At 44.1% G+C, this 27,665-nt stretch overlaps 1 protein-coding gene across 1 annotated transcript in view; it reads right to left on the bottom strand.

Annotated features, from left to right (window-relative positions):
• Positions 1 to 27,665, bottom strand: part of PARVA (parvin alpha) — a 170,956-nt gene that overhangs the window by 67,686 nt on the left and 75,605 nt on the right. The window contains exons 2-3 of the mRNA XM_065944030.1: positions 1,100 to 1,189; positions 948 to 1,018 (exon numbers count right to left, since the gene is read on the bottom strand). Of these exons, the coding sequence (XP_065800102.1) occupies positions 948 to 1,018; positions 1,100 to 1,189 (161 nt within the window). The remainder of the gene's footprint in view (positions 1 to 947; positions 1,019 to 1,099; positions 1,190 to 27,665) is intronic.

Genomic DNA, 27,665 nt, shown 5'->3' with positions numbered 1-27,665 from the left:
CCGAGTGACAGCCCGGGGCTTTAGAGAGGGCTTCCTGAAGGACGTGACTCGACTTCGGCTTCAGGCGAAGAGCAAGTAGAGCGCCTGCGCAGAGGGACTGCACGACCAAAGGCCTGGTGGTGGGAGAGCCGGAAGCATGCCGTGTGTGGGTGTGTACTGGGAACCACCATGAAGAGGTCTGGCATCCTTGGGGCATCCTTGCCAAGCAGGGATGATTTGAGGTTAAAGCGGCAGCTGGAGCATGCAGATGTCAAACACTACCCCCAGGACTGTGGGCTTCAACCTGAAGTTCATAGGAAGCTACACACAGGTTTTGGACAGGAAAATGATACACTCAGCTTTGCATTTTGAGTGAATCACTCTGCACCCAGTGCCTTTTGGTCCTGTTTTAAGTGCAGCTTGGAGAAGCTGAAGAAGACAGACACAGGACAGGGAATCAGAAGGGGGATGAAATAGAGATTTTTTGAGGGTGACCATTGGTCAGTCACTGTGCCAAGTACATTATGCACAGTATGTTATTTCATCTTAATCATTTCTCTTTAAATCTCATCTCCTCCACTCAAGCCATGACTATAAATGAACAATCACCTGGCTTTTCTGAGACTCAGTTTCCTCATCTATAAAACAGATGGAGATGACACTAAATCCAACTTCAAAGGGTACTTTTGAGGGTCCTCGGGAAACGCGGTGAAAGGACTGTGTGAGTGATAAGATCCTGGCAAATGTGTTTTTTGCACTAAATTCTCCAGTGCCTATGGTCAATGCCATTCCTTGAGCACCTGTTATGTCCCACCATTGTTAATCTGTAGATGTCTGCCTTCTGGACTGCAAGCTGCCTGTGGCCAGGGACTGCTGTGAATTTCTGTTCTCTCTGCAGTGGCTCAAGTGGAGCCTACACAGGGTGACTGGTCTAGAGGCACCTGAAGCCCCTTCTAATTTCCTCTTACCTTCATCAGTTCCTGAAGTTTGGGGTCACTGCGTGAGTTGGGATCCACCATCGTTCGCACTTCATTCTCCTCTTTAAAAAGAAAAGGCAGTCAGCGAGGTGGTCGCTCTGAAGGCATCAGGCTAACCCAGAGAGAACAAGATACCCCATTACCCAGCATTGTGTCCTCAGGGTCCAGCTCGAACGGGATGGGGCTGAGGGGCAGGTTGATAGCGTTCATGCCTTCCTCCTGAAGCTCGGACACTGTAAGAAGGAAGCACAGCATTATGCGGCAGCCCGTAGCCGTGTTCCACATTGATGCAGATTGAGAAACGAAAGCACCAAGGTTAGCCTGCAGCTGTGATGCAGCCTGCATCCGACTCCTGCCTCTCCTTGCTAAAAGGACCAAACTGTCCCCTTCATCTCACTCCTTCTGACTGTCACCTCACTCGTTTTCCTAGAAAAATCGGGCATGGAAATCTGCCTCCTTTCAGAAATGATCTTGGAATAAATGGAAGCGAAGTCAGCACTGATGCCTTTCTTAAGTCTCTGCCATGCCTCCCTCCTGTCCCTCCTTCAAGGGCTTGCCGTCCAGTGCAGAGTGCACGCTTGACAAGTCTCTGCTGACTGGATACACGAGGTCCCCACGCTGAGGCTTCATTTGAGCCACAGGCCTTTTCCATCCTCAGGTCAACCCTCCTCTGACTTCTCTCCTGAATTGGCTCCTGTGTATTTTCTCGGACATTTTCCTCCCTCCCTCCCTCCTTCCCACGCCCTCCTCCCATCCAGCACTGCTCGAGAATGCCTCATTCTGGCCTCTCCCTGGGCTCTGGATTTATCCCTTCAACCATACCGAGTCATGGGCCCTGGGGTCAGGCACCTCACTTCTCCAGGCCCGTTCCCTCAGCTGAACATCAAAAGCTGGGTAGGTGACCATCAAGTTCTTTTATACTTTCCCAAACCTTAGAAGTCTACGATTCCACTGTTCTCAAGGAAAACAACAAGAGGTCAGTGACAACTAGAGACTTCCAGTCCACCCCCTCCATCCACTGACCCCCACCCCCAAGCCTTAGTAAAAAAAAAAATACAAATTCCTACCACAAAACCAGTTGTGTGACGGTCCTTTGCTGAGCACTGACCTTGGATTATTACCTCTCCTAAAAGCAGTGGCTCAAATCCCCTCAGTTCTACTCAATTCCAGTTTGGGCAATTCCTTTGCACCAATTAAGCACAGAACAACCATTTCCTCTGAAGGAGCTGGTCACCAAACGGTTCTTAAAGAGGTGATACGGCAGCTGCAATCAACCTTAGTAAAAGCAATGTCCCATCTTTCCATTTTATTTTTTTGTATTGACTCTGGCCTCACCCATTGCCAGCATACACTTGCAAGTACTCTTAAGCACAGGCAGCTGCTTACAAAGAGTTCTTTCATATTAGCAGTCACTGATGGTTGCAGTTGGATGGGGACTGAGATTGCCTAACAAAGGGAGTGAAACCCACTCTGCCCTAAAGAGACACAACTCGCATTATGAAGCTGGTATTCAGTCCTGTTGCTGTGGGCTCTTGACATTCAGATGGGATATCAGCCAGGCACCATCTTGAATCTCTAAATCCACAGACACCCACCAGTCTATATAACTCCCCCCACCAAACATAATTGAAAAATATAAGTGACACTTTCAAGGTTTAAATGATTCTATAAATATGGGCTTGCATTTGCTTTCCAGCAAAGCGCAATTGCTTCTTTAGACTTTATAACGTCTCCTAGCACTCCTCCTAGGACTAGGCAGTTTGCTTTTCTTTCCAGGCTGTTTCTCACAAAGAAGCAAGATTTCTACCACTTAACAAGCATCACTACTCAGGCAATGGGAAGTGGAAATAAAGTTATGTTTCAGTGTGGCTGTGAGACTGGGTTAACTGGCCAGTGAAGAGGCTAGCTTTTGCCCAGAACCTTCTCCATCCGTATATTCCATCCCACCCCACCCTGCCACCAGGTCTGTGCTGTCCGATACAGTAGCCATTAACCACATGCAGCTATTGAAGTTTAAATGAATTAATAACTCAGTTTCTTAGTCCTACCTGTCACATTTCAAGTACTCAGTGGCCCCCATGGGGCAGGTGGCACCCTGCTGGACAGTGCAGATGTAGATTTCCATTATCACAGGAGATTCAGTTGGATGGTGCTATCCTGGCTGATCCCATAGATCCAAATGTTGATGATATCCAAATTTAAATCTCCAGCCTGATGCATGCTGTATTATATATTTCTAAAGTTAATAAGATTTTATTATCTAAAACTGAATTCAAGGCAACAAAATCAGCGATAGGATATAAATGAAGCCTCTTCCTAGATATTTTTCATGTACAAAAACAACCAAGCTCTGTCTTAATTTATTCTTTTGAGTGGTTTTATTTGCCCCGCCTCATTGGGCTGTGAAAACAACAGTCAACTCATTACTAAAACAAGAACCAGAAACAAATAAAAACAAACAAAATCTCTAGCCTAGGCCTGACCCTGACCTCCAGACTCACTCAATATCTCCTCTTTTGTCTACTAATAGAGATCTCAAATGTATACATTCAGAACAGAACACATGATCTTCAGTACCCTTACTTCCACTGTAACAACACTACATCAAGAGTTGTCCACCTTCCTTCTTATCCTCCTCAGTAAATGGCACTACCATTTGCACAAGAGTTCAAGCCAAAATCTAACAAATCACCCTTCCCTTCTTTTCCTCACTGTTTGCAGCCAATACATTGGCAAGTTTTCTAGGTTCCACCTCCAATACAGGACCCTATTCCAGCCACTTCTCACCAGCTCCATCATCACCATTCTGGTTCAGGCCACTGCTACCTTTCACCTAAATAACCAGAACCACCTTCTAACCTGCCCACTACTTTCTGATGCATTTTCCCCATGCCAGTCTACTTTCTAGGGCACAATCAGAATGATCTATAAAGATGTAAACACGATCATACATTCTCCTGCTTTCCGCCTTCCTGTGGCTTCCCCTCATGTGCATGCTTAGTTGCTCAGTCATGTCTGATTCTTTTGTGACCCTCTGGACTGTAGCCCGCCAAGCTCCTCTGTCCATGGGATTTCCCAGGCAAGAATACTGGGGTGAGTCGCCATTTCCTTCTCCAGGGGATCTTCCTGACCCAGGGATTGAATCTGCATCTTCTGCATTGCAGGAGGAGTCTTTACTACTGCCACCTGGGAATTCCCATTATACTCAGAATAAAACCCTAATTCCTTCCTAAGACCTACAAGACCCTCTGAATAGCCCCCTGCCTCCCTCTTGTGTTGTATTTTCTCCATAGCACCCATCACAATCTGAAATAACTATTATTTCTACATTTATTATCTACCCCCTCCTCAGCAGAATGTAAGCTGTGGAAAGACTGGCACTTTTTCTCTTTTGTTCGCTACTAGACCTCTGAAGAGGAGTCAGACTGCCTACATTCAAATCCAGGTTCTACCACTTACCAGTACGTGACTTTGGGCAAGTTCATCCATCTTACACCTCAGTTTCCTTATCTGCACAATGAGGGTGATAATAATATTGCCTACCTCCTAGAGTTGTTGAGAAGTTTAAATGAGTTAATACATGTAAAACATTTAGAAGAGTGTCTGGTACCTGGTTAACAGCTATGTAATTATTTGCAATTATTACTTAAAATGATAAGCACTCAAGGACCATTTGTTGGATAAATTAATGAACCTGTTAAGACTACCCTTCCACTGCACAGGTTCTAAGTTGAAGCACAATTTACCAAAGCCGGGTACAGCATGCAAAGACGACTTTCAGCCTGTCCTTAGGGGAGGAAACTCGTCCTTTGGCCTGATCCTGCGTGTGCGTGTGTGGGCACATTTCTAGGGCAGCATTTCCAGCTTACTTTTTGTAAAGAGAAGAAAGCTACCTCTGTCCCAAGACTTGTCCAGTAAGAGCCAATCTGTGAATGTAGAGATATTTATACCTCTAACGTGTGACTAGAAACACCATATTTGCAGCCACGGCTCCCAAATGTGGGTCTGAACAGGACCTCTTTTTCTGTGTAGATCATTGTTAAAAATGTTTTCAGATGAAAAATCCCCAGTCAGAAACACTCCCCTTTGCCCTGCCTCTTTAATTCACTCACAGAGACAAAACAAACCCGAGAAGAAAGGCTGAGATATGTTTGCAATTGGAAATGTTTTTTTTCAGGAAATGATTTGGTACAGGAACATCATTCCCATCCCATTAACTGCTGACTCGGAGCCAACTGTTTGTAAAAGTGAATATGCAAACTGCCCGGCTCAGGCTTGGCCCCCCGCCCCACGGGGCTGCATTAGTGGCCACGTTCCCAAATCAGCCCACGTGCTTTGGAGGTTTCATTTCTATTAAACCAAAGCAGGACGCAGCAGAAGCCCCTCACCATCCCTGCACTCTGAAAGAGAAAGAGCTGCAATTGAATTTTCTCGGCATAGAATATGAATATGATGTTTTCCCCCGAACCTCCTCTAACAATCTAAAACTAGGTCTGAATGTGCAGCCTTCGGTGTCTCGCGGCGCCATTAGTCATAACTTAATAAACAGATTAAATGCCCAGCTGAAGGTCGGGCTTGGGAGAGCAGGGCAATTGCCTCAACTCCTGAAGCGCTCACCATGAGGGAGGGAGCCTGGCTTTTCTGGGAAACACAGCGTGACTCTGGGTCCAGCCGTGCAGCAGAACAAGTACATGGATGGGCTTTGAAGTCTGAAAGACCTGGATTTGAATCCTACTTCTCTTTTTAATCAGCCATGGGACCTTATGTTGGCAACATAAAACGTGTGACTTCGAAATGTGGTAGAAAACAATTTTGTTTAAAACAAAGGTGTAGCTGACACTATTAGTTTCTTCCCCAATATTGATTTTATTTTTTCTCTCTCTCTGCTGAAATAATACTCTCTCATTTTGTTCCAGTATACACTGCACAAACCCCCCCACACCAACCCCCCCCCCCCCACCACCATGCCTCTAGGTGAGATTTCGATTGAGTTAAGCTAATCATGATAATCTCAATTCCTTTAGCAGTGACTGGCTCAAGCATTGTCATGTAACACAGTTCTGGTCAAAGAGCTGTGACTGGAAATTTCTAGAACCTTCTAGAAAAATTGTCCTTCATTTAAAAAAGAGGCTCAAGGAAGAGAAGGTATCTTTCTCCTTCTAACCATTACTGCATCAGGATGTTATGCCTAGATTTGTAGTCATTAAGTCTGCCCAAAGAAGAAGCTCATATGTTAAGGTTGGCAGGGAAGAAAGAAAGGAGTTCTTGTTGATACTGCTAAGCCACCATTCCTAGAGCCACCCTAGCTTTTTGTATCTTGTTATAAGTGATAAAGGAAGTTCCTTTTTTATTGAAGTCAGCCGAGTTGGTGTTTTCTGGGGCTTGGAGCCTTAACTCCCTAATCGGTGCATGGGACACCAAGATTATAAAGTTGATGGATGAAGACAGTAGGTCTACAAAGAACAGTAATTTTCCCTTCCTTTTTTTCCATGAAAAACAGAATAGCTGCATATATCTCTTATACTCTAGCATATATATACAAGGGCCTGAAGAATACCAGATGGAAAACGAGTATGGTGAGAAGAATAGACAGAGGTTTCTAAGGGTACAAAAGGGTCCATTTGTGCAAAGCTAGTAATTTCATTCATTTGACCGATACACATTACCGGGCACCTCCTTTGAAGCAAACCCTGTGCCAGCCCTGGGTTTGGGGATTTGACACGAGTCTGCCTCAATCTGTTCTGGTTGGGGAGGCAGGTACAGAGAAACACAGTGGGCAGTACGCTGCACTCGGATGAGATACATGTAACAGAGGGCTGTGGGAGCTCAGTGGTGGGGGCAACAAGGTTAACTTTAGATGGGGAAGACTGGGAAGGATTCTCAGGTGGACACGTGAGCCGGACTTTGAAAAACTTAAATTTTCATCCAACACAGGTGCCTCACAAAAAGCACACCTTGTGTATAAACAGCAAAATGTAGACAAACAGGGCAGCTACTGAGAGAGCAGTAATTATGCCTGAACACTGGGAATATAGGGTGCACACGGGAGAAACAGGGTGGAAGAACAAAGGGTGAATAAGTAGGTAGGGTCCAGAGTGTCGAGGGATGGGAACTCATCTGTCCCCCGGCATGCCCTAGACCATGCTCCCCATGGCAATAGATGAAAAACCCAAACAGCAGACTGAGGGAGGACAAGAGGATATGCAGGTTGTTCTTTCTCCTTTAGTGAACCCCAGTGAAGGTACTTAGGCTGCTCTAGCTCCTTCTTGGGACTCCAGTGATTAATTTCTGGCCCTCATGAAGGCTCACTCAAGTTCCTTTAATTTCTAAATGGCTCAATGGTCTCCCCAGAAGTTCTTGCAGCTTGAGACATCTACACTGTCTGATTGGCAAAGCCCAACAATTTTTCTCTATGTGGAAAATCAATCTGTAAGAACATCTGCCAAAAGACACTTAATGGTGAGAAAATGGATGCTTATATCCTAAGATTGGAAACAAGACAAAGATATCTCCTCTATTCAAAATCATACTAAAAATTCTAGCTATTACAACAATGCAGAAAAAGGAAATAAAAGGCATGCAAATTGGAAAGGAAGAAATACAACCTTCCCTTGTGGCTCAGGGGGTAAAGAATCCGCCTGCAATGTGGGAGACCTGGATTCGATCCCTGGGTTGGGAAGATACCCTGGAGAAGGGAAAGGCTACCCACTCCAGTGTTCTGGCCTGGAGAATTCCAAGGACTGTAATAGTCCATGGGGTTGCAGAGAGTCGGAAACGACTGAGCGACTTTCACTTTCACTTTTGTTCGTAGTTAATATGATTGATTGTATAGAAACTCCCAAAGAACTGACCAATGATGAAACAGAACAACAACAAAAAACCCCCCATAGTCTTATGTGTTAGTCACTCAGTCATGTCTGAATCTTTGTGACCCAATGGACTGTTCACAGGAAGCCAGACTCCCCTGTTCATGGAATTCTCCAGGCAAGAATACTGGAGTGGGTAGCCACTGCTTTCTCCAGGGGATCTTCCTAACCCAGGGATTGAACCCAGGTCTCCTGCACTGCAGGCAGATTCTTTACCCTCTGAGCCACCAGGGAAGTCCATACTCTTAGAACTATTAAGCAGTTATGGCAAAGGGGCAGGATAGAAGGTTAATAGACAAAAATCAATTGTTTTCCTATGCACCAACAATACATGATTCAAGTTAAAAATTAAAAACACAATATCATTTATGTGCTGTGCTTAGTCACTCAGTTGTGTCTGGTTCTTTGCAACCCCAGGGACTGCAGTCCACCAGGCTCCTCTGTCCATGGGGATTCTCCAAGCAAGAATACTGGAGTGGGTTGCCATGCTCTCCTCCAGGGGATCTTCCCAACCCAGGGATTGAACCCAGGTCTCCCACATTGCAGGTGAATTCTTTACCATCTGAGTCATCAGGGACACCCAATAACGTTTATAGTAGCACGCAAACAGGCAATACTAAGATATAAATCTAACAACATGTACACAGGGATGGCATACAGAAAATTACAAAACTCTGATGAAAGAAATCAAAGAAGATCTAGATAAACTGAGAGACAGTCAGTGTTCATGGATTATAAGACATAGTATTAAAGTGTCAGTTCTTTCCAAGTTCACCTATAGATTCAATGTAATCCTAGTCAAGAGTTACAGCAAGTTATTCTGTGTATATTGACAAACCAATCCTAAGGTTCACATAGGAAGGCAGACTCAAACTAGACAAAAAAATATTAAAGAAGGACAAAGTTGGAGGATTGACATTACAAGACTTCAAGACTTATCATAAAGCTACAGTAGTCAAGGTAAAATGACAGTGGCAAAAGAGCAGACACATAAGTCAATGCAACATAACAGAGAACCCAGGAACAAACCCACACAAATATAGTCAACTGCTCTTTGACAAAGGAGCAAAGGCAATTCAATGTAGAAAGGACAGTCATACCAACAAATGCTGGAACCACTGGATGGCCAGCTGCAAAAATTAATCTAGACACAGACCATACACCTTCCATTTTAACAAGATCTTATGCAGATTTTAACGAAGTCCAACTTATCGATTTCTCTTTCATGGTTTGTCCTTTTGGTGTTGCATCTGAAAACTCATTGCCAAACTCCTAAATCAAACAGATTTGTTATATTTTCTTCTATAAATTTTATACATTATATTTTATATTTAAGTCTGTGATAATTTTGAGTTTTGTGAGAAGGTCATTAAAAACAAGGAAGGTCTGAGAAAATGTAACAGCCAAGAGAAACCTTAGAAGATGTGACTGCTGAGGGTAACAGTATCCTGCAAGGGAACTTGGGACAGAAATAGGATATTAGGTAAACGCTGAAAACAATCTGAATAACTTAAGTTAATAATATTAATATGGGTTCATGAATTATAACAAATGTAGCATATTAATACAGAATGCTAATAAGAGGAGAAACTGAACATAGGCATAAATGAGCTCTCTGTATTATCTTTTCATTTTCCCTATAAATCTAAAAGTATTATAAAAATAGTCTATTAAAAAAATCAACCCAAATTTGCTATTTTTCCAATGAAATATAGCGCTCACTGGGGGGAAATCCATAATTTTAAGAGACACACATGTTTCTTTCCATCACCAAGGAGACAGTGGTAATTTGTCCAACATTAGCTGACCCCTATAGAAGCATTTGTATGGGAAACAAAGCACAGAGACCATTTCAACGTCCTATAGTGCAAGCTGTACTTATTCCCAAGTGAGAACTTGTTTCCACATAGAAACTGCATGGTTTTTAGGCTTGTTTCCAGGGCTGGGGTGAGAAGACAGAGCTTCCTCATAACTTAAGGATGCCTGGCAAGGTAATTTCTGCTTTCCCAAGAAGGGATCTGTCCCACTAGTACAACCATCACTGAAGGTGTCTTTATTGCTTTCTCTGGAACTGCTTTGGAAGCTGAATCTATCCATTGTTCCTGATGGGGCTTTTATGACACGGGCTGTTGTATTAGTTTTCCATTGCTGTAGTAACAATTACCACACACTTGGCGGCTTGGAACAACACAGATTTATTATCCTTATGGTTCTGTAGGTTAGAAGTCCAACACGGGTCTCACTGGGCTAAAATCGAGGCATTGGCAGGGCTTGCTCCTTTCCGGAGGCTCCAGGGGAGGACCCATTATCTTGCCTTTTCTGGCTTCTGAAGGCCAACTGCACTCCTTGGCTTGTGGTCCCCTTTCTCTACCTTCAAAGTCAGCAATGGGGGGTCGGGGTCAAATCCTTCTCATAATGCAGTACTCTGATCTCTTTTTTGGCTATTTCTTCTATTTTTAAGTACCCTATGATTACACTGGGCCACCTAGAAAACTTAGGACAATCTCCTTATTTTAGAGTCAGCTGATGAGCAGCCATAAATGTAGCTGCAGCCTTAACTTCCCTTTGCCATGTAAGCTAATACATCCATAGGTTCATTAAAATCCACATCCGGGATATGGATATCTGTGGGGGGGGCATTACTCTGCCTCCAACAGCTTTCTTGGGGGACAGGTTCTGTTCTCAATACTCACCCCCGACTATAACATGTGGTGGGTTCATTCTTCTTCTATGTGAAATTATCAAAAGGAAAGGCAAAATAACCACCCCCTCCATCCTAGCCCTTAAACCAGAGTTTTATTACTTAAAAAAACAAAAACAAAAACTTATTTCAGTGGTCATAATATAAAGCACCAGGCAAACATGGGAACAGCTCAGAGTGGCCTCGGCAGACAGTCAGGGTCTCCCCACACTCTGCTCTACCTGACATAGCTGTTTAGTCACCAGGGTCTGACATCCGGGCCTTGAAGCACAGCCAAAAAAGGAACTTAGAGGTTGGTATTGTGATGGGAGCTGACAGAGGAATCTTTAGTCCCAAGTCTTAAAGTTTCCACTCATGTCCTTGTTTTGGTCAGTTTTATAGTCTCTGCAGAGTTGGAAGGCTGCCAGGCAGATGGCCCCTGGACATTAATTCATTGTTCAGCCAAACACGTGATCCAGCAACCCTCCAATTCCAAGTACGCTCAGAGGGAGATGGATGCACCGTTGACTAGCTTTGGGCTGTCAAAACCATGCGAACTGAAACACTGGTGCAAGTCTCAAGTAAGCCGTGGAAATTAAAAACACTGCTCAGGCACAGAGGGTCTCTGATCAAAATCAAACACATCACCGTTCTTTGTCTTTTGCCACACCATGTCCGCTACCGCTTTAGATCTAGCACCAGAACCATTTGCTTGTTTTAAAGGTCTGTTCCTACTTAAGCAGAAAGTGATGGAGGCGTGTCACTCTGGGAGTTTATAATGGGTAACACCAGGCTGTCATGCGTGCGTGTGAACCTCTGTGCATCCATATACCCTAGCATTTGTATTAACGACAGCCTTGAGGAGCCCACAGAAACTGACCTGGTATGTTAGCTAATTAGATGCGAAGTGTGGACACGACAACTCAGGACAGCCAGGATGGAACTGGGACTGCTCATCTCTTTCATTCATAAGCACATATGGGCACCTCTGGTACCAGGGGCTGGGCCAGGAGCTGAGAATACAGCGACAAACAAGTACTTTCCTTCTGGGGTTGGCAGATGTCGGAAGAACAGCTACCTGTGGTGACGGCAAGAGACCAGTACGCCGGGCATGTGCTGCTAGACACTCAGTAAGTGCTCAGAAGATGCTGCAGTTGAGGCGGGAGGGGAAAGATATGCATACAGACTGCTCTGCAGTAATGTTATGGTCCTCCACGCAGTTCTGAACCAAGACCTGAGAGCAGAGCATTCTTCCAAAGTGGAGAGAACAACAGAGGAGCACATGGGAGATGCAGAGACCATGGGAAGACCAGTGCGGCTCAAGGCAACCAGGTGGCCTTTGCAACTCACTTGCTTGTAGCTCTGTATCGCCTGAGTCAAATTTCTTTATTTCTTTCTCTGTGGCTCTTTGACCTTCATGTCTATAGCATTCTTATTTATTAATTCAAAATAAGCCAGTCATTTCTTTTTGCAGTGGCTCAATGCTACTTAAAGTGCCACATCAAGTACCAGTCCATTGGAATTTCCAAGTGGTGGACTCCACTGAAACAAGGGCTCTGGGTAGGGGGGTGGCCAGTGAGTGACCACAGCATCATTGTGTTTTGTTTGGATCAGTTCACTAGTGGGCTAAATCTGGATTTGCCTGGAGGTCAGCTGGTGGTCTATCCTGAAGGAGCGCTGTTGGTGGAAACTCTCCCATGAATGGATGATGATGAAGTGAAAGAATACATACTTGCACACCATTTCCTTTGTACCAGGGACACAGACGCGGCACCTTCTTTAATAATATATATATTTACTCATCTAATCTTCCCCCAAATCCAATGCGTAGGAACTGATTATCCCCATTTTACGAAAGAGGAAAATGAGGCCCAGAGAGGTTATGTAACTTGAGCAAAAAAGTGGAACCCAGATTGACCCCAGGTCAGCTAGCTCCTGGGGTTTGCTCAAGTTCATATCCATTGAGTCAGTGATGCTACCTAACCTTCTCATTCTCTGCCACCCTCCTCTCCTTTTGCCTTTAATCTTTCCTAGCATCAGGGTCTTTTCCAATGAGTTGGCTCTTTGCATCAGGTGGGCAAAATATTGGAGCTTCAGCTTCAATATCAATCCTTCCGATGAATGTTCAGGGTTGATTTCCTTTAAGATTGACTGGTCTGATCTCCTTGCTGACTCTCTCCAGAGTCTTCTCCAGCACCGCAGTGATTTGAAAGCATCAGTTTTCAGATCGTCAGTGCTCGGAGCTCTGTCATCTTTATGATCCAACTACACTCACATCTGTACACTACTGGGAAAACCATAGCTTTCACCATGTGGGCCTTTGTCAGTAAAGTGATGTCTCTGCTTTTTAATATGCTGTCTAGGTTTGTCATAGCTTTCCGGCCAAGAAGTCAGTGTCTTCTAATTTCACAGCTGCAGTCACTGGAGCAAACTCCAGGAGACAGTGGAGGACAGAGATGCTGGCGTGCTACAGTCTGAGGGGTCACAAGGGTCGGACATGACTCAGCAACTGAACAACAGCAGCTGGCTCCAGAGTTTACATCCTTAACACTACACTGCAGGTTGTTCCAGCTTTGGGTCACAACATTTTTTGTACACTGAACCCTACAGGTGGTCTGGTCACTTTTCGTAGGCTTAGCCTCTCTGAGGACAGAGGCAACAATTAAGCTGTATTTTTGTTTGTTTTAAATAACAAGTTGACTTATTTCTGGGTAGAAAAGAAAAAGTGCTAATTTAAGAGAACCTGAAAAATATTAAAAAACTAAGAGGAAAACAACCCTACTGCTTCGAGATAACATGTTATGTTTTCTTCTGTTTTTCTACATTTTATATACACACTTACACATACTCCCATACTGCGTAATTCTATGGCCAGTTTTTATAGTATCAGGTAATCTCACTGTACTTCCTTATGCCATCAAAAATATCCCTTTAACCGGCTTTCTCAATCTCTGTTGAAGGTACGCACATACATTACTTAACCATTCCATAACTGTTGGACATTTAGGGGGTTTCCAGTCCTCGGGGAAGGCAGCTGGATCTGGAGGGTTGAGTCATTTGCCAGCTAAGGAGGGGGGTGAGCAGGGAGGGGAGGCGGTGCTCAGGCAGCGGGACCAGCAAGTGCAAAATGTGGGGCCTCTGGGGAACCAGATGACAGCCTGATGCGAGGTTCAGGCTACAGGCTCTTTGCTCTCTTTAGTGGATGAGGAAGCTAAAGTTCAGAAAGTGTAGGAGATTTCCTGAAAAGTTCTCTGGAAGATGATTCTACCGGTTAGCTGTCTCCTTTCCCTAGAGTATGAGTTTGAAGTCATTTGAAAGGGGAAAGAGATCCCAGGAAAAGGGGTGAGGGGTGAGGGGCGAGGAAAGAGATGCAGAGACACAGGAAGAGTCAGCAAAGTGGTACATGTTACTGAGCTGGTTACCCGTGGGCACCTGAACCGCAGCTCCTATGGGGCTAAGGAACCACACGCAGTGTCTCCAGGAGACTTCCTACTACTGAGGTGGCCCCCGGGTGCTATCTCTGTACTTCCAGGCCATGCTGGGTGCCGAATGAGGGGGCTTCAGAGGCCAGAGCCCTGGGATAGAAAAGTGGAGGTGCCTGATTAAGTGGGGAGCCTTCTGTGTACACCAAACCATTTACCAAGCCGGGCTGAAAAAGGAGGTGACCTGGGATGCTGTGTTCAGTGCAAAAGCATCTACTGTGCTCACCCAGGGATCTGGGGGCCAGGATCGGTCACCGTTTCCCCTAGGAGACAAATTCTAGGAGATCGGGTGGGAGCTAAAAGGGTATGTTTTTGGCAACATATCTGGGAGGGGAACATACTCTTGTTCTCCAAGGAAGAAGTAAATCAGAATTGATGGGCTGCAGAACCCTGTTCATCTTATTCTGACACTAAGCCCATGCCATTCCAAACAGACATTCCCTTAGTGTCAACTGTGACATGCCCAGGATGGAGACTCAGAGCTGAGCAGGAGATGGACCTGACCTGGCTCAGGTCTGCCCTGAGAGGAGGCTGGTACTGCTGCTGGCCAGGGTGCTTACATCAGAGCACAAGACCACTCTAAGGAAACTTCTAGGGGGCAGGGGAAGGGATGTACCTTGCGCTGAGCTCCTGAATAGGCCAGGCCTTATGCTGAAGACTTCTGCTCATTACTCACTTCCTTCATCCCTTCTGGAAGAGAGACGCCTCCTTCTTGGGATGGAGCAGAAGTTTTGGAACTAGCTCATCATCACACCACTATAATCACAGTGCTGAGGGAAGTTTCTGACTTCTTCATCTAATGGAATGAGGCCTGGTAAAATGTGCTCATTGGTTTCCCCCCAGTCTTAAATACTGATTGAGCACCTGCTATATGCCACACATATTCTAGAGGAGAATGAACCCTTGCCCTAGGAGCTCACATTCATGTACACCTGAAGTCTCAGTGGTCTGAGGGCCAACATAGGCATGGCTCTGGGTGATGAGGGAGAGCAGGCTAGGCCTGCACTGCCAGCAGGGGCCAGGGAGGGCTTCATGGAGAAGGCAGGGCCAGACCCTTCCATGGATGCATCTTTGTTCTTCTAGCCACCTCACTTAGCACTGTTTGTAATTATCTATCTGTGCACCTATCTGAAGAACCCATCTCCTCCACTATTTCGAATGTGCCAAGAGGCGTGCCCACTGCTGCATGGCCATGAGATGTTAATACGTATTTTCGGAATGAATGGGCAGTGTGGCCAGGCTGATCCTTGAACAGTGCCCCCTTCCAACAGAAATAAACACAGCACAAACAAACAGCTCCGCCTTCTAGGTCAGAGCCAGATGGTAATCTTCGGTGGGTCTGGGCTTTAAAAAAAAAAGAGAGAGAGACAGAATTGGAGACAGCAAAGGAAGGAGCAGAGAAGGCCAACAGGTCTTGGCTCTTTAGGTGGAAGCATTTTTTGCTTATTATCTAGGCCTCTTCAGCTTTATGACAGAGTGTTGTCCCAAAGACATCTGTGACCATCGCCCTGGAAGCAGTGACAAAATGCTGCCAGTCTCTGTGCCTCACAAGAGTTATTGCAGCTCCCTGGGTTCTTTTTTTTTTTAAACTAAACCAATAATCCATGTTGACAGCTAATCTGTACAGAGAACCTATTAAAAGAAATTGTAGTAAATCAGAGATGCTTTAACTGTCTGTCTGGCGTTCTGATTGCCTGCCCGGCACTTCCACTGTAACTTCCTTCTGTACAACCTGCCATTTGATTCAATTCCACGGATAATTATTGAGCCTTGACTACGTGCAAGGCGATGCGTTGGGAGCCTCATGCCAGTTGCATCTTCCAGGCCCAGAGCAAACTTTAACTTACGGACAAAAATACACATGTACAATGGAAGCAGAGAGTGACAGGGGCCACAGGAAACTGTAAAAACCACCTCAAGGAAGGCAACATTTGCCCCGTGTGAGCAAGCATGGGGTGACTGGTACCACACACTCATTCGTTTGTGTAAGTGTGGATTTAACAGTGTTACTGAGCAACTTTCCTGGGCCAGGTACTATACAGAGAACCTATTAAAAGAAACTAGTAAATCAGAGATGCTTTTACTGTGTTTGGTGTTCTGATTGCCTGCCTGACACTTCCACCTGCCATTTGATTCAGTTTCACAAATAATTGGAATTGAGGTCAAAGGGACGAATAAGACCCACTCCCAGAGCACAGTCCCCTGGGGGATCCAAAGCAGCATCACTTAACTCATCTGGAGGTGGAAGTCAGGGGGGAGCGCCTTAAAAGAGATGCTTCAGTTACTTCTTAAAGGAGAAGTAGCAGTTTATCAGGTGAAGAGGGAGCAGGAGACAGGAGAACAGGCCCATTTTCAGGAAGACTGCTGAAGAGCAATGAGTCTGTGAGGTGTTAGCCAAGAGCCAGAACACACAAGGTGTGGATTTACTCCTGAAAGCAATGTAGGATAAAGAGAGCAGAGTTCTACAGGTTTACAGAAGGCTCAGGAAGATTCCTTAGTGGATCCATCCATGCAGAAGTCCTCCTGGGATCTAGCACTATGATTAGGTGATCTGAGCTGGCCTGGGCTCTGAAGAAAGGATGAATCCCAGCTCTGCCTCTTATCTAATAACTGATAAGATTCCCCTCTGAAATGGGAATCACAATTCTTAGCTCACAAGATTGTAAGAATTGTAAGAAGAATTGTAAGATTGTAAGAAGCTTAGATGACATAGCACACATGAAATGACCAGCACAGTAGGACATGCCCTAGTGAGCATTTGGTAACCGCTAGCCCACTTCTCCCCAGAGTGTGTCTAGGAATGTGGACAAGCCCTGAGAGAGAGTGGGACTGCTCAGAGATGATCTCATGAAACATGCAAGACTTTGGCGAGATAACAGAGCTTAAGAACAAAGTTGGAGGAGACTTTTAAGAAATGATGATCTATCCCTTTGTCTTGCGTTGATAAGGACAGGATTGTGAAAGAGGCAGAAGAAAAAGGCCCATGAAATGCTTCATAATGCAGAAGGAAGTTTTGGGTCAAGTGGCATGGTGAAAGTACCCAGGTAGGTTAAGAAGGAGTGTTTTGTGGGTGTTACAGAGACTGGGAGGTGGTCTGGAGGCAAGGTGAAGGCCAGATGGAGATGACAGAGGGGATGATGACCATCATGGTTTTAACAAGTGGTAGTGTCGACTCTGGTTTGGCTGGATTTTCAGAGGTGGGAAAAGATGCTGTTCAACACGCATAGCGCTTGGATTGTGGGCTCTAAACAATAATGCCATTTCCCATAAAAGGAATCAGGGCTCCTGGAGAAATGGCCAATTCTAGCTCTGAGGCAGAAAATATGTAAGATGAGCCTGGAGCATCTTATTGCTAGAAATCAGTTAGGTATAAACTTGTACCAGATTAAGATCACATCCAAGAGGCTTTCACTGGCCAAAGACTGAAAAATTTGAGCATCGACATGGATAATAACTGCAAGAGGTTCAAATACATCAAATATAGTTAAATCCACGAGTCAATAATGATGCAGAAAGACAAAATAAAACTCAACACCTCTCTGTCACCTCTGGAGGATGCTAGGAAACCCCTTCATTCTGAAAACTGGTGAGTAAAGAGAAAATATCTGATGTTTATCCTCTCTCTTTAAATCAAACCATACCTGCATTGATCAAATGTCTAATGAGGCAACATTTATCTCTATACAGCATTTAAGCTGATAAATGATGATAAAATAGATGAATTAAAACATGATGATTTGGAAACCCCTAATGAATGAAGGTTTCCAGGCAATGAGCGCTATTGACTCCTGACAAATCAGTGACAACCAGACATCATGCCTCTCCTTCCTCTTGTCCCCAGAGGGACATACCACCATCAGTTCTAGGTCTACCTCTCAATTCTCAGGAGACACAGGGACAGACAAACATGTTAACTGACACTGTCAAGATGCAGCTAGCAAAATCTAGACTGTGGGAACTCAATGAGTTTCTTCAATAAATATATTCCAAGGAAGAAATGAGATCTGGAATAATATCAATTAATTGCCAGGCATGGGTCTTATTTTGATCTTGATTTCAACAAACTAAAAATAATAAATGATCAAAATTATGAGACTGAATAGCTAAACATGTTAAGGAATTATTAGACTTTTATCTACATGTAATATAATAATTGTGTTTTTCTTTTTTGAAAACAAACAAACAAACAAAAGACCCTTTTCTTTAAGAGCTATAACCGAAATAAAAATACTGAAATAGTATACCTGGGATTCACTGCAAAAGAATCTTCTGGTGGGGGCTGAGGATCAGATGGGAGGTATACATGAAACAAAGTTGGCCACAGATTAATCCTTGTTGAAGAGAGTGATGGGCTTAAGGGTTTGTACCATGCTCCTCTTTCTACTTTAGTATCTGTCAGAAGTTTTCTATAGCAAGAAGTTCTTGCTTGTGTGTGTGTGTGTGTGTGTGTGTGTGTGTGTTTCATGGTACTGAAGAACTAGATTCTGGGTGAAGAGAAGCAGAAGGAAACCACAGGCTTGTTTTATAAAATAAGAAGGCAGATCAGGTCAAGCAACTAAGAATAGGGTCAATCTGGAAACAAAAAATGGAACTAATAGGGCAAGCATGATTAATATTCTTAATAGATAACAACTTCTTTCTAAAAATCCATAACAACGGTCTATCAAAGTCCCTAGGGAAATTTAATACAATATATTATGTGGCAATTAATATAAGAAAAACATATATAATTATCTAGTAAATAAAGGGGAAAATCATCCTTTCCAATGGTCTCCACAATGTATTAAATGAAACAACAAAATGCCTCTCACTCAGCATCAGCCTGAGTTCTTTTTTCTCCATCCCTTCCTTGCCTCTGCGTCTGCTCCACCCCCTGCCCCAATTTTGACACCCAGCCCAGGGTCAGCTGTAACTTCAGGATCCCTCAAGTCTCCTTCTTTCCTCCCAGCTGCTGGGACTTTCAACACAAGTACTTTCCCAGAGGGTGCATATGAGTGACTTTGGGGTGCATTGATTCATCAACCAGCTGTGAATCTGTCATAAAAGCACTGGGGGCCCCCGGGAGGAGTCAGGTCCCTCCTGCACGTCTTCAGGGGAGCCAAGGAGACTGTCAACACAGCCATCCCTCGGGCTCTCATGTTAACTAAATGTTGCTCACAGCTACCTTTTTACTCCTGTATTAGTTGTGGTCTTTTCAGAACCCGGATCCAAGAGCCCAAACTGATGTAATCTTTAACCTGTCAAGGTCCGTGGGGAGGAATTTCAGCCCAGGCATAAACCCAAACATGTTTAGGTTCAAGCCATGTTTAATCTGAGAGGAAACCGAGTGGAAAGTCTTGCCAAGGACTTGCATGCACGTCAGTCAAACCCATTTCAGTCCTTGCCTTTATCTATTTATTCCAAACTATTTGGGAGAATTTCAAAGGTCCATTAGGCATCAGTGATTACGAGCTCTTGAAGTGAGATATTTGTCCAGTTGATATTACTGTCACTAATGAGAATTACAACACCCTCCCTGCTCCAGCTACTGAGCAGAGCAGGCTGTTAGGTCTCGGGAAGAGCATTTAGCCAGCTAATAGCTCATGGAAGCCAAAAGCTTCTCACTACACTTTGAGAATGCATGCTTAGATTTACCTTTACAAGGGAGCAGAGGACAGCAAGCAGTAAAATTAGGTAGATCTTTTCTTTTAAAAGTCCTTCATTCTTTTATTTCCATATTCATCCTCTTTTTGCCACCCCCAACCACTAAACATCTTACACACACCCCCACACCCTCACCCCCCCCACACACACCCTCCATCCCTCTAGAGCTCTAACAACAGAGCTAGGCTAAAGCAGGTCAGATTGACACAACAAACCTTCAGAGGCAAGAGGAGGGGCATCTACCATCTCAGAAGCCCAAACACAAGAGATGCAACCAGGAGGTGGCCAGGGCACCCCCAGCAGAGAACCACCCCTACCGTAGCACATCCAACTTCACCCAGACTCTGACCCACCTTTAGGGCAAAGTGCCCCGCAGCCCATGGTCTAGGAGTTCAGCCACAATCATGGTATCTTCTGCCCAGAGCTGAGCCCTCCCTGCAGTGGGCCTCACTCCTCTGCTTTTAGGCCCAGTTTCCGAGGTCCGGAGGTCTGTGGAGCTACAGCATCTTTTCAGCCATTTCCCGAGGAGAAGGCTGCTTGCTCAACCCACAACTCTCAGCTCAGTGCATCAGTTGAGAACAAGTGGCTGCCTATATAATTTAATATGATGCCACATGGGACTCACAGACCTGCTGCAAAGCAAACAGGATTCTAGCGCTTGCCTCTTGGCAACTAGAAATCTGGAGTGCCTGTTTTTTTTTTCTGCTCAGGCTGGGTATACACCTCAGTCAGAGCTGGGCAGGGTGTTTTCAAGGGGCTGATACTTAAGACTGCTGAGAAGTGAGTCTCATCTGGGGGGACCTGAAATTCCTTAGCCTGCCCACAGATTCAAGGTCACAAGCATCTCCTTAAGCACAGCAAAGTTTGGGTACAGCTGGGAGACCTAAAGCTGCCCCAGATACAGCATGAGGGCCATGCCATGCTTTCAAGTCTTGTCTCAGTTATGGGGAACCCATCCTTTCAGAAAAGATAACCCAAACCCACGGTCAGGTAATACAGATGGGAAGACATCTACATATACATTTCCAGGCATGAACTTATCATCTTAGACGTGCATTAAGGCCAAGAAGAAACTGTTCTTGTATTTGAACATCTGCCACCATGGCCCATTGGGTTTGTTGGCTAGGGGCTTAAGGCAAAGGCCTGGCTGGGGGTGAGGGGTGGCCTGCGCACCTGTTTCACTCCCAGATGAAGCTGGGAGGTGATCCAGTACTGGCACTGGCCCAGTGGACTCTTCAGATGCTGGGACAAATTCATCTGCACCCTAGTAGAATACTGCAGAGACTCAGGACAGGTTCCCAAGATGCCAACTCATGAGGCATTGGTGGGGATGCCCACCACTGTGATCAGTTCTCCAGGACCCTGTGTCCAAATCACTCTGCCCCAGGGGTGGGGATAGACTTAACAAGGGGACAATGATGGCTTCACTGAGAGTCAGTCCTGGGGAAAATCTCTAGGCAGGAAGGAGGTGCTATGGTTAAGCAGGGGATTTTTACTTCCTATTCTATCTGACCCCAAAGATCAAGGTATGGATCGTGGTGGAGACAGCACTGCAGAGGGGCCCAAGGACACTCAAAGGCCCAGGAGCATCAGACACCTGGAAATGCTATGGGTGTATTTCCAAGGCAACATGCTTTGTGCACCCACATGAAGGGGAGAGGGGGTCAGGATCAAGTAACTGATCCAGACCCTCCCCTCTACCCCTCTCTAGCAGGCTGACTGGGTGATGAGTGAGTTTGCCACTGTTGTTGTTTAGGCAATGAGGTGGTAGGAGGGTATCTGGGGTAGTTTCCTCTAAGGTCCTACTGACCACCTAAAAACCCTGGAAGGAGAAATCCTGGGATGTAATTACTATCCTTGATCATTTAAAAACAGAGCCAGCTCATAAACTTCAACTTTATGATTATCATCTAAGAAAAACTATAATTCTTCAAATAGCTTATACCTAAAAGGCATAAAGTATGCAATTCAACTAACATTTTTTGATTAATTATTATGTGGCTGGCACTAAGTCGACCCTGCATGCCCTATCTCATTTAATCTATGGGATGCTGAATTTATGACAGTGAATTTGTGTCACACCTGCTGCCTAACGCATCAGAGTATGTAAAAAAGAAGCCCAGAAATAGCACTGCAGGACTGGCCTAAAAGGTTTTGATTCACAGCAAAGGAAATTTAATCAAAGCATGTAATGTCAATTACTGTCATTCATAATCATATTAGACCTCCCCAGAAATAATACAGATATAAAAGTCTAGAGTTACCTGCATGTTTGATGTAAATAGGATAAAATTATCTAAGTTCTGAAAATGTCCAGATATCAGAAAGAAAAAGAAGTATCTCTACCTAGCATCATGTGGCATCAAATTTCATTACGTAGGGACTTGATATCCAGCCACCAGAAAGTCCATCCCTCGTCTGAGAGCGGGTTGTAAAAATGTCCAAAGGTGCCTGGCAATCTTGGGTTTAACGTGGTCATGATTTTTAGCTCCTATAAACAATAAGACGTTCCTGCTTGTTTTGACAAGGCCCAGGAGAGGCCAGACAGAGAATACTCTTAGCCCGTCCCCAACACTCTTTGGACTCTATATGGTGATAAGGACCAGATCCTTTCATGGGGCAGCTTTGAGGTCCAGTGGAGGAAAAGAATCAGAGGAAAGCTCCAGGGCAGAGAAAACATGGCACAATTGCCAAGCCACAGCTAGGTCTCAACAGGTCCATCTATGGGCATCCAACACACTGCCATTTCATTCCCTGGTCCCTTCATCACTTACGGAGTGCGCACCACTGCCAGAACTCAAGCTGAATACAGAGGTCACTCGGGGAGCAGGAGAGCAGTAAGATCCTCGCATGCTTAGGATTACAGTGCAGTGGGGGAGAGGGACACTAATTTTAAAAACATACACATTCATAAAAACAAGGCAAGTCCCTACATTACCATATGTAAAATATACAGCCAAGGGGAATTTGCTGTATGCCTCAGGAAGCTCAAACAGGGGCTTTGTATCAACCTAGAGGGGTGGGGTGGGGAGGGAGATGGGAGGGAGGTTCAAAAGGAGGGGATATACATATACGTATGGTTGATTCAGGCTGAAGTTTGAAAGAAAACAACAAAATTCTGTAAAGCAATTATCTTTCAATTAAAAAATAAATTAATTAAAAACAAAAAACAAGGCAAGTTCACCTGAGACTTAGGTTCTGCAAATCTTAAATGGGTATTCTAAGACTTATTGCGAGAGGTCCTGGCAAAGATGAAACAAAATATACAAAGCCCTTGGCTTCATAAAAATTAATAAAAAGTCTATTGCTATTAGTACTACTATTCTTACTGTTAGTGAGGGTCTTCACCAGCTACTGGCTGTGTGACCTTAGGTAAGATAATTTTCTCATGTTTCAGGTCGCCCATCTGTATAACGGGATAACAATCATTCCTAACAAAAAAAAGATTAAATGAGCTAATATGTAAGAAAGTGTTTGGAACAATGCCTGGCATATAGTAAAAGTTTGATAAACGTTAGTTGCTAGTAGTGATTATTATTTTGCCAGAATCTAAGACATCACGTCAGCTCATAACAGGCTTAAAATCTAGACCAGGGTTTCTCAACAGAGCCACTATTGATGTTTTGGACTGGATCAGTCTTTGTTGTGGGAGGCTGTCCTGTGCAATGTAGGGAGTTTAGTAGTAGCCTGGCCTTCTACCCACTAATGCCAAGAGCATCCACCCCCACCGTCACGACAATCAAAAATGTCTCCAGACATTGCCTAATGTCCCCTGGGAGGAAAAATCGCCCCCATAAAAAAAACCACTGGTCTAGCTGGAAAGTATAACGCACCGAGAGGAAGGGAGACAATGCAGAGCTGGAGTCTGTGGTCAAGAGGAGAAGAGCGACAGTAAGTCCACGAGGGAGCCCTTTAGCAGAAAGCTGGGGAAGGCTGCTTCAAGAGGGGCCATAATGGTGCTTCATGACCCATCTCGAATCCATGTCCCTCTTGCTAAACAGAAAATTCACTTTAGTGAGATTTCAGATTTAGAAACGAATTAAGCATCATGACTAAGCCCCAATTAAAGCAACCATAATACACTGAATATAATTTTCCATTACCTACAGTTAGTTCCCTCCTCTCACCAAAATCCTGATAGAGCTTCTTGGCTAAATGTTACCCACACAGACTTAGATAAGCTGGGGAGAGAACAGAGAGAAAGGAGCGGGGAAAGGGAAACTTCTGGGTCATCCTCGGAAAACTGTGGAGCAATTTCCACTGACATCTGTAGAGACTAGCCCAAAGTTTAACCCAGTGGCAGCAAGTGAGTCTGCTTTCAAGGGGAACAGGGTTTGGTCCACACTGGCTCCCAGCTGCTGCATCCCATCCCATCCCATCCCATCCCATCCTCATGACTTGGACCAACTGACTGACATCTGTGACTCAGTCCCGCCTCAGTTTCCAGGATTCCAACTTGATCTGAGGCTGTCCTGGGCTCAAGAGCATCATCACCTGACCCCAAAACAAAGCTTCATTCTAGTACCAGGCAGAGTTCATTATCCAGTCTGTTATCAAAGTTCTTACTGTTGACGCCTTAGTCCCTGTTGATGAAACCTTGTCCAAGTACCCCCCTCCCCAGTGTCTGGGGCTAAATGTGTCCCAAGATGTGCCATCTGCTTTTTTGCACATCTGAGCATCACTCCCCCAGGTTCCTGCTGCTATGCTTCATCCGCCGACTGGGACATCCCACTACTTCGTGTTGGACACTTCTTTGTTACTGTTGGTTTTGGGGAATGGTGATCAGAGATTACTATATCCCATGCTGGACAGACTGCATCTTCATGTTAGCATGTGGACCAGTATTGCACTCAGAGTGCAATCCTATTGCTGAGAAGAGTCACATCCATATCCCATCCCTTTCTTCCTTCTTCCTTCTGCTGTTTGTAGCTGGCCATGCACCAGTTTGGCCAAGAGAGATCGTATTCCCGGTGTTTGGTTATCTCTGTTGTGTGGTAGGTGAATCAGACTGTCACTCTCTACATATGACTCAATTATCATACAGTGTATATATACTGTAAACCAAATACCTCCTGTATGCAAAATAACCTATGGGAGAGAAGGGGAAGAGAACTAACGCTTATGGAAGGTTTATTTTGTACCATACAAAATACACTCATTTATGTTCATTACAAGATTACTTAATTTTAACTCACAACCACTCCAAGAAGTAGATACCATCATCAACAGTTTCCGTGTAAGGAGGAGAGGCCATGAGGCATTAGTTAGGTTAACACTGGTCCAGCTGACTTCAAAACTTATGCTCATTTCCTTGATAACCAGGAGTAGTCCTTTTGATGGATAACTGGAACTCCATGGGGTTTCTATCCTTTCTTCCACCTTTTATAAATTTTCACAGTATATATATGGCATCTACTTTCAGGGCTAGCGACTGAACTCAGAGCACTCACACAAACTTTCCTCAACCTCCTCTCTTGTGCTTTTTCTGCTATGAGAATTCAGGTTTCAAGTGCTTTCCTCGAGGTCACACAGAAAATGAGAGGTGGAATTTCCACAAACACTCTCAAGGGGTCTGTATACAAGGACTTATTACACGTTTATGGGAGTCACTGTCTCAGTGAGCAAGGTACCAGAGGACCCTGGGTTTCCCAGAGGAAGTCAGTGCACCCAAGCAGCCTGGGAGCCACCTGCAGGGCTTGGGGTTCAGCCACATGCCCCAGTCCCTCTCTCCCTGCTGCCAGAGATCAAGAAGTTGGCAGACACTGGCTGTGGTTCACAGGAGGAACATGGGGATTGGCATTTGTAAGTTTCACATTTGCACAATGAACTCTCCACCCTTATTTTTAACAGATTAACATTTCAGGCTTTAAAAATACCACAAAAACATACACTAGAGATTGAATTGTCTTTTCCCTGCAGTAGGGGGTAGTAACTAGATTGACCTTGACATGGATGGACCTGAAGCGACTTCAAGGTTGAGTTTAAATGGCTATGTTCGAGGATTTCAGTACCACATAGACGGAGCCTCATCACCTACTAGAACCAGGTGCATCAGTATTCACGGGTCACAATCAAGGGGGAGAGAAGAGAGACAGGCAACAGAGGGTTCCACAGTCGAGGAATACAGCATTAAATAGGAAGTGGCCACCCCTCCTGCGGGCTTCCTTGGTGGCTCAGCCAATGCAGTAGAAAAGGTCTTGATCCCCTGGAGGTCATGAAGATCCCCTGGAGGTCATGAAGATACCCTGGAGAAGGAAATGGCAACCCACTTGACTATTCTTGCCTGGAGAATCCCATGGACAGTGGAGCCTGGCAAACTACAGTCCATGGGGTTGCAAAAAGTCAGGCATGACTGAGCGATTGAACACCACCACCACCCCTGCTGTATGGAGATACATTTGAAGAAGTAACCAGCATCACCCTTGACACTTAATCTAAAAACGAATAGGAGTCGGAGCCTTATTCTTACTTTATTCATTATTTTTATGGTGAACAGGCTACATTTAGAATATCTAAAATCAGCAATAATGAATAATGAGCCAGAAACCACAGAATACATGTTTACCTTAGAAAACTGATGAACTGCACAGTTTAGACTCTTATCTGATCCTTATAATTGGACAAAACTAGCTTTCACATGACCACATCATTATTGCCAGAGTTTCACTGTACTTTTTCAAAACTTAACATGTTAAAAGATACCTTCTCTCATGTTTACAAAGTGAATATATTTGAAATTTTAATAATATAATACTTATTCTAGGCTATTATATTTCAGTCATCACACAATTGGTAAATTGGGTTGTCTCAAGTAAAATTGTGTCTATGTGTGTGTATGTGCATATGTACAGTTAATCCTTGAACGACATGGGGATTAGAGGTACTCATCCTCTCCTTAGTCAAAAATAGTCAAAAATCGAATATAACTTTACAGTCAGCCCTCAATATTTGAAGTTCTGCATCCAAGAATTCAACCAACTGCAGGTCATGTAATACTGTAATACATATCTTTCGAAAAAATCTTTGTGAGTAAACCCATGCAGTTCAAACCTATGTTATATCAAGGGTATGTATATATGATATACAATATAGTATATATACATTTTTCTAATAATACTTTTAATAATAATAGTTTTTCTAATAATTTTCTTGGGATATATTTCCAAAAGTGGAATTGCTGAGTCAGTCAGGGATTGCTTTTGTGTCCTGATATATTTTACATATCACCAAACTGTCCTCTAGGAAGGGGAAAAGAAAAAGAAATATTAATGCTTTCTGCAATGTGCATGTTCCTACAAAGCCCTGTTCAAGTTATATTTTTTATAGCTTCTATTTATTTTTGATAATATACATAGGTGTGAAATGGTAACTCATAGTTGTTTTAACTTGAACATATTAAATTACCTCCCTGGGATTTGTTTACAGTGAATGTTTCTCTTGTGTCAATTATCTACTCATATCCTTTGACCATCTGTCCAATGAAGTCTTGATTGTGCCCTTTAAGATTTATATAAAATTCCTCAAAGTGTCTGGATCGTGAGTTTTAGCTGTTATGTTTATTGTAACTACTTCCCCAATCTGTTGCTTCTCCTTTTACCTTTTAGCTTTGCTGGTTTTCTTCATACAGAAAAAAGAAAAAAGGTGATTTTTAAAAATGTAATCGAACCCATCAAACTTGTCAGTGATAATTTCTTCAATTGCTTCAATAGTCAGAAAATTGTCTTTTCTCAACAATTGGGATAAGTATACCATTAAAAAAAATCAGCTTTTTTAACCATCTGGCATTTGTTGTGGTATAGGGATACAGTGACCATATTTTCTGAATCAAAAATTGGAACATGCGATCTGACAAGTGCCAGTATTCTTATGGGCAAAGTGGGACAGAATATTTGAAATTGAGACTGTCTTGGAAAATTGAGGACATATGGCCCCCGTATGTATGGAGCAAGCTGTTATTTTAAAGGTACAGTGCCAGACCCTCATTTCTCAGCTCCTGTCAACTCTAAGCAACAGAGATTTTCAGCCTGAGGCTCACCTC

Source organism: Muntiacus reevesi, chromosome 9, assembly GCF_963930625.1.
Source record: "Muntiacus reevesi chromosome 9, mMunRee1.1, whole genome shotgun sequence".
NCBI classification, from domain to species: Eukaryota; Metazoa; Chordata; class Mammalia; order Artiodactyla; family Cervidae; genus Muntiacus; species Muntiacus reevesi.
Note: the sequence above shows the minus strand (reverse complement) of the source record. Positions and strands in the feature narration are given on the sequence as shown.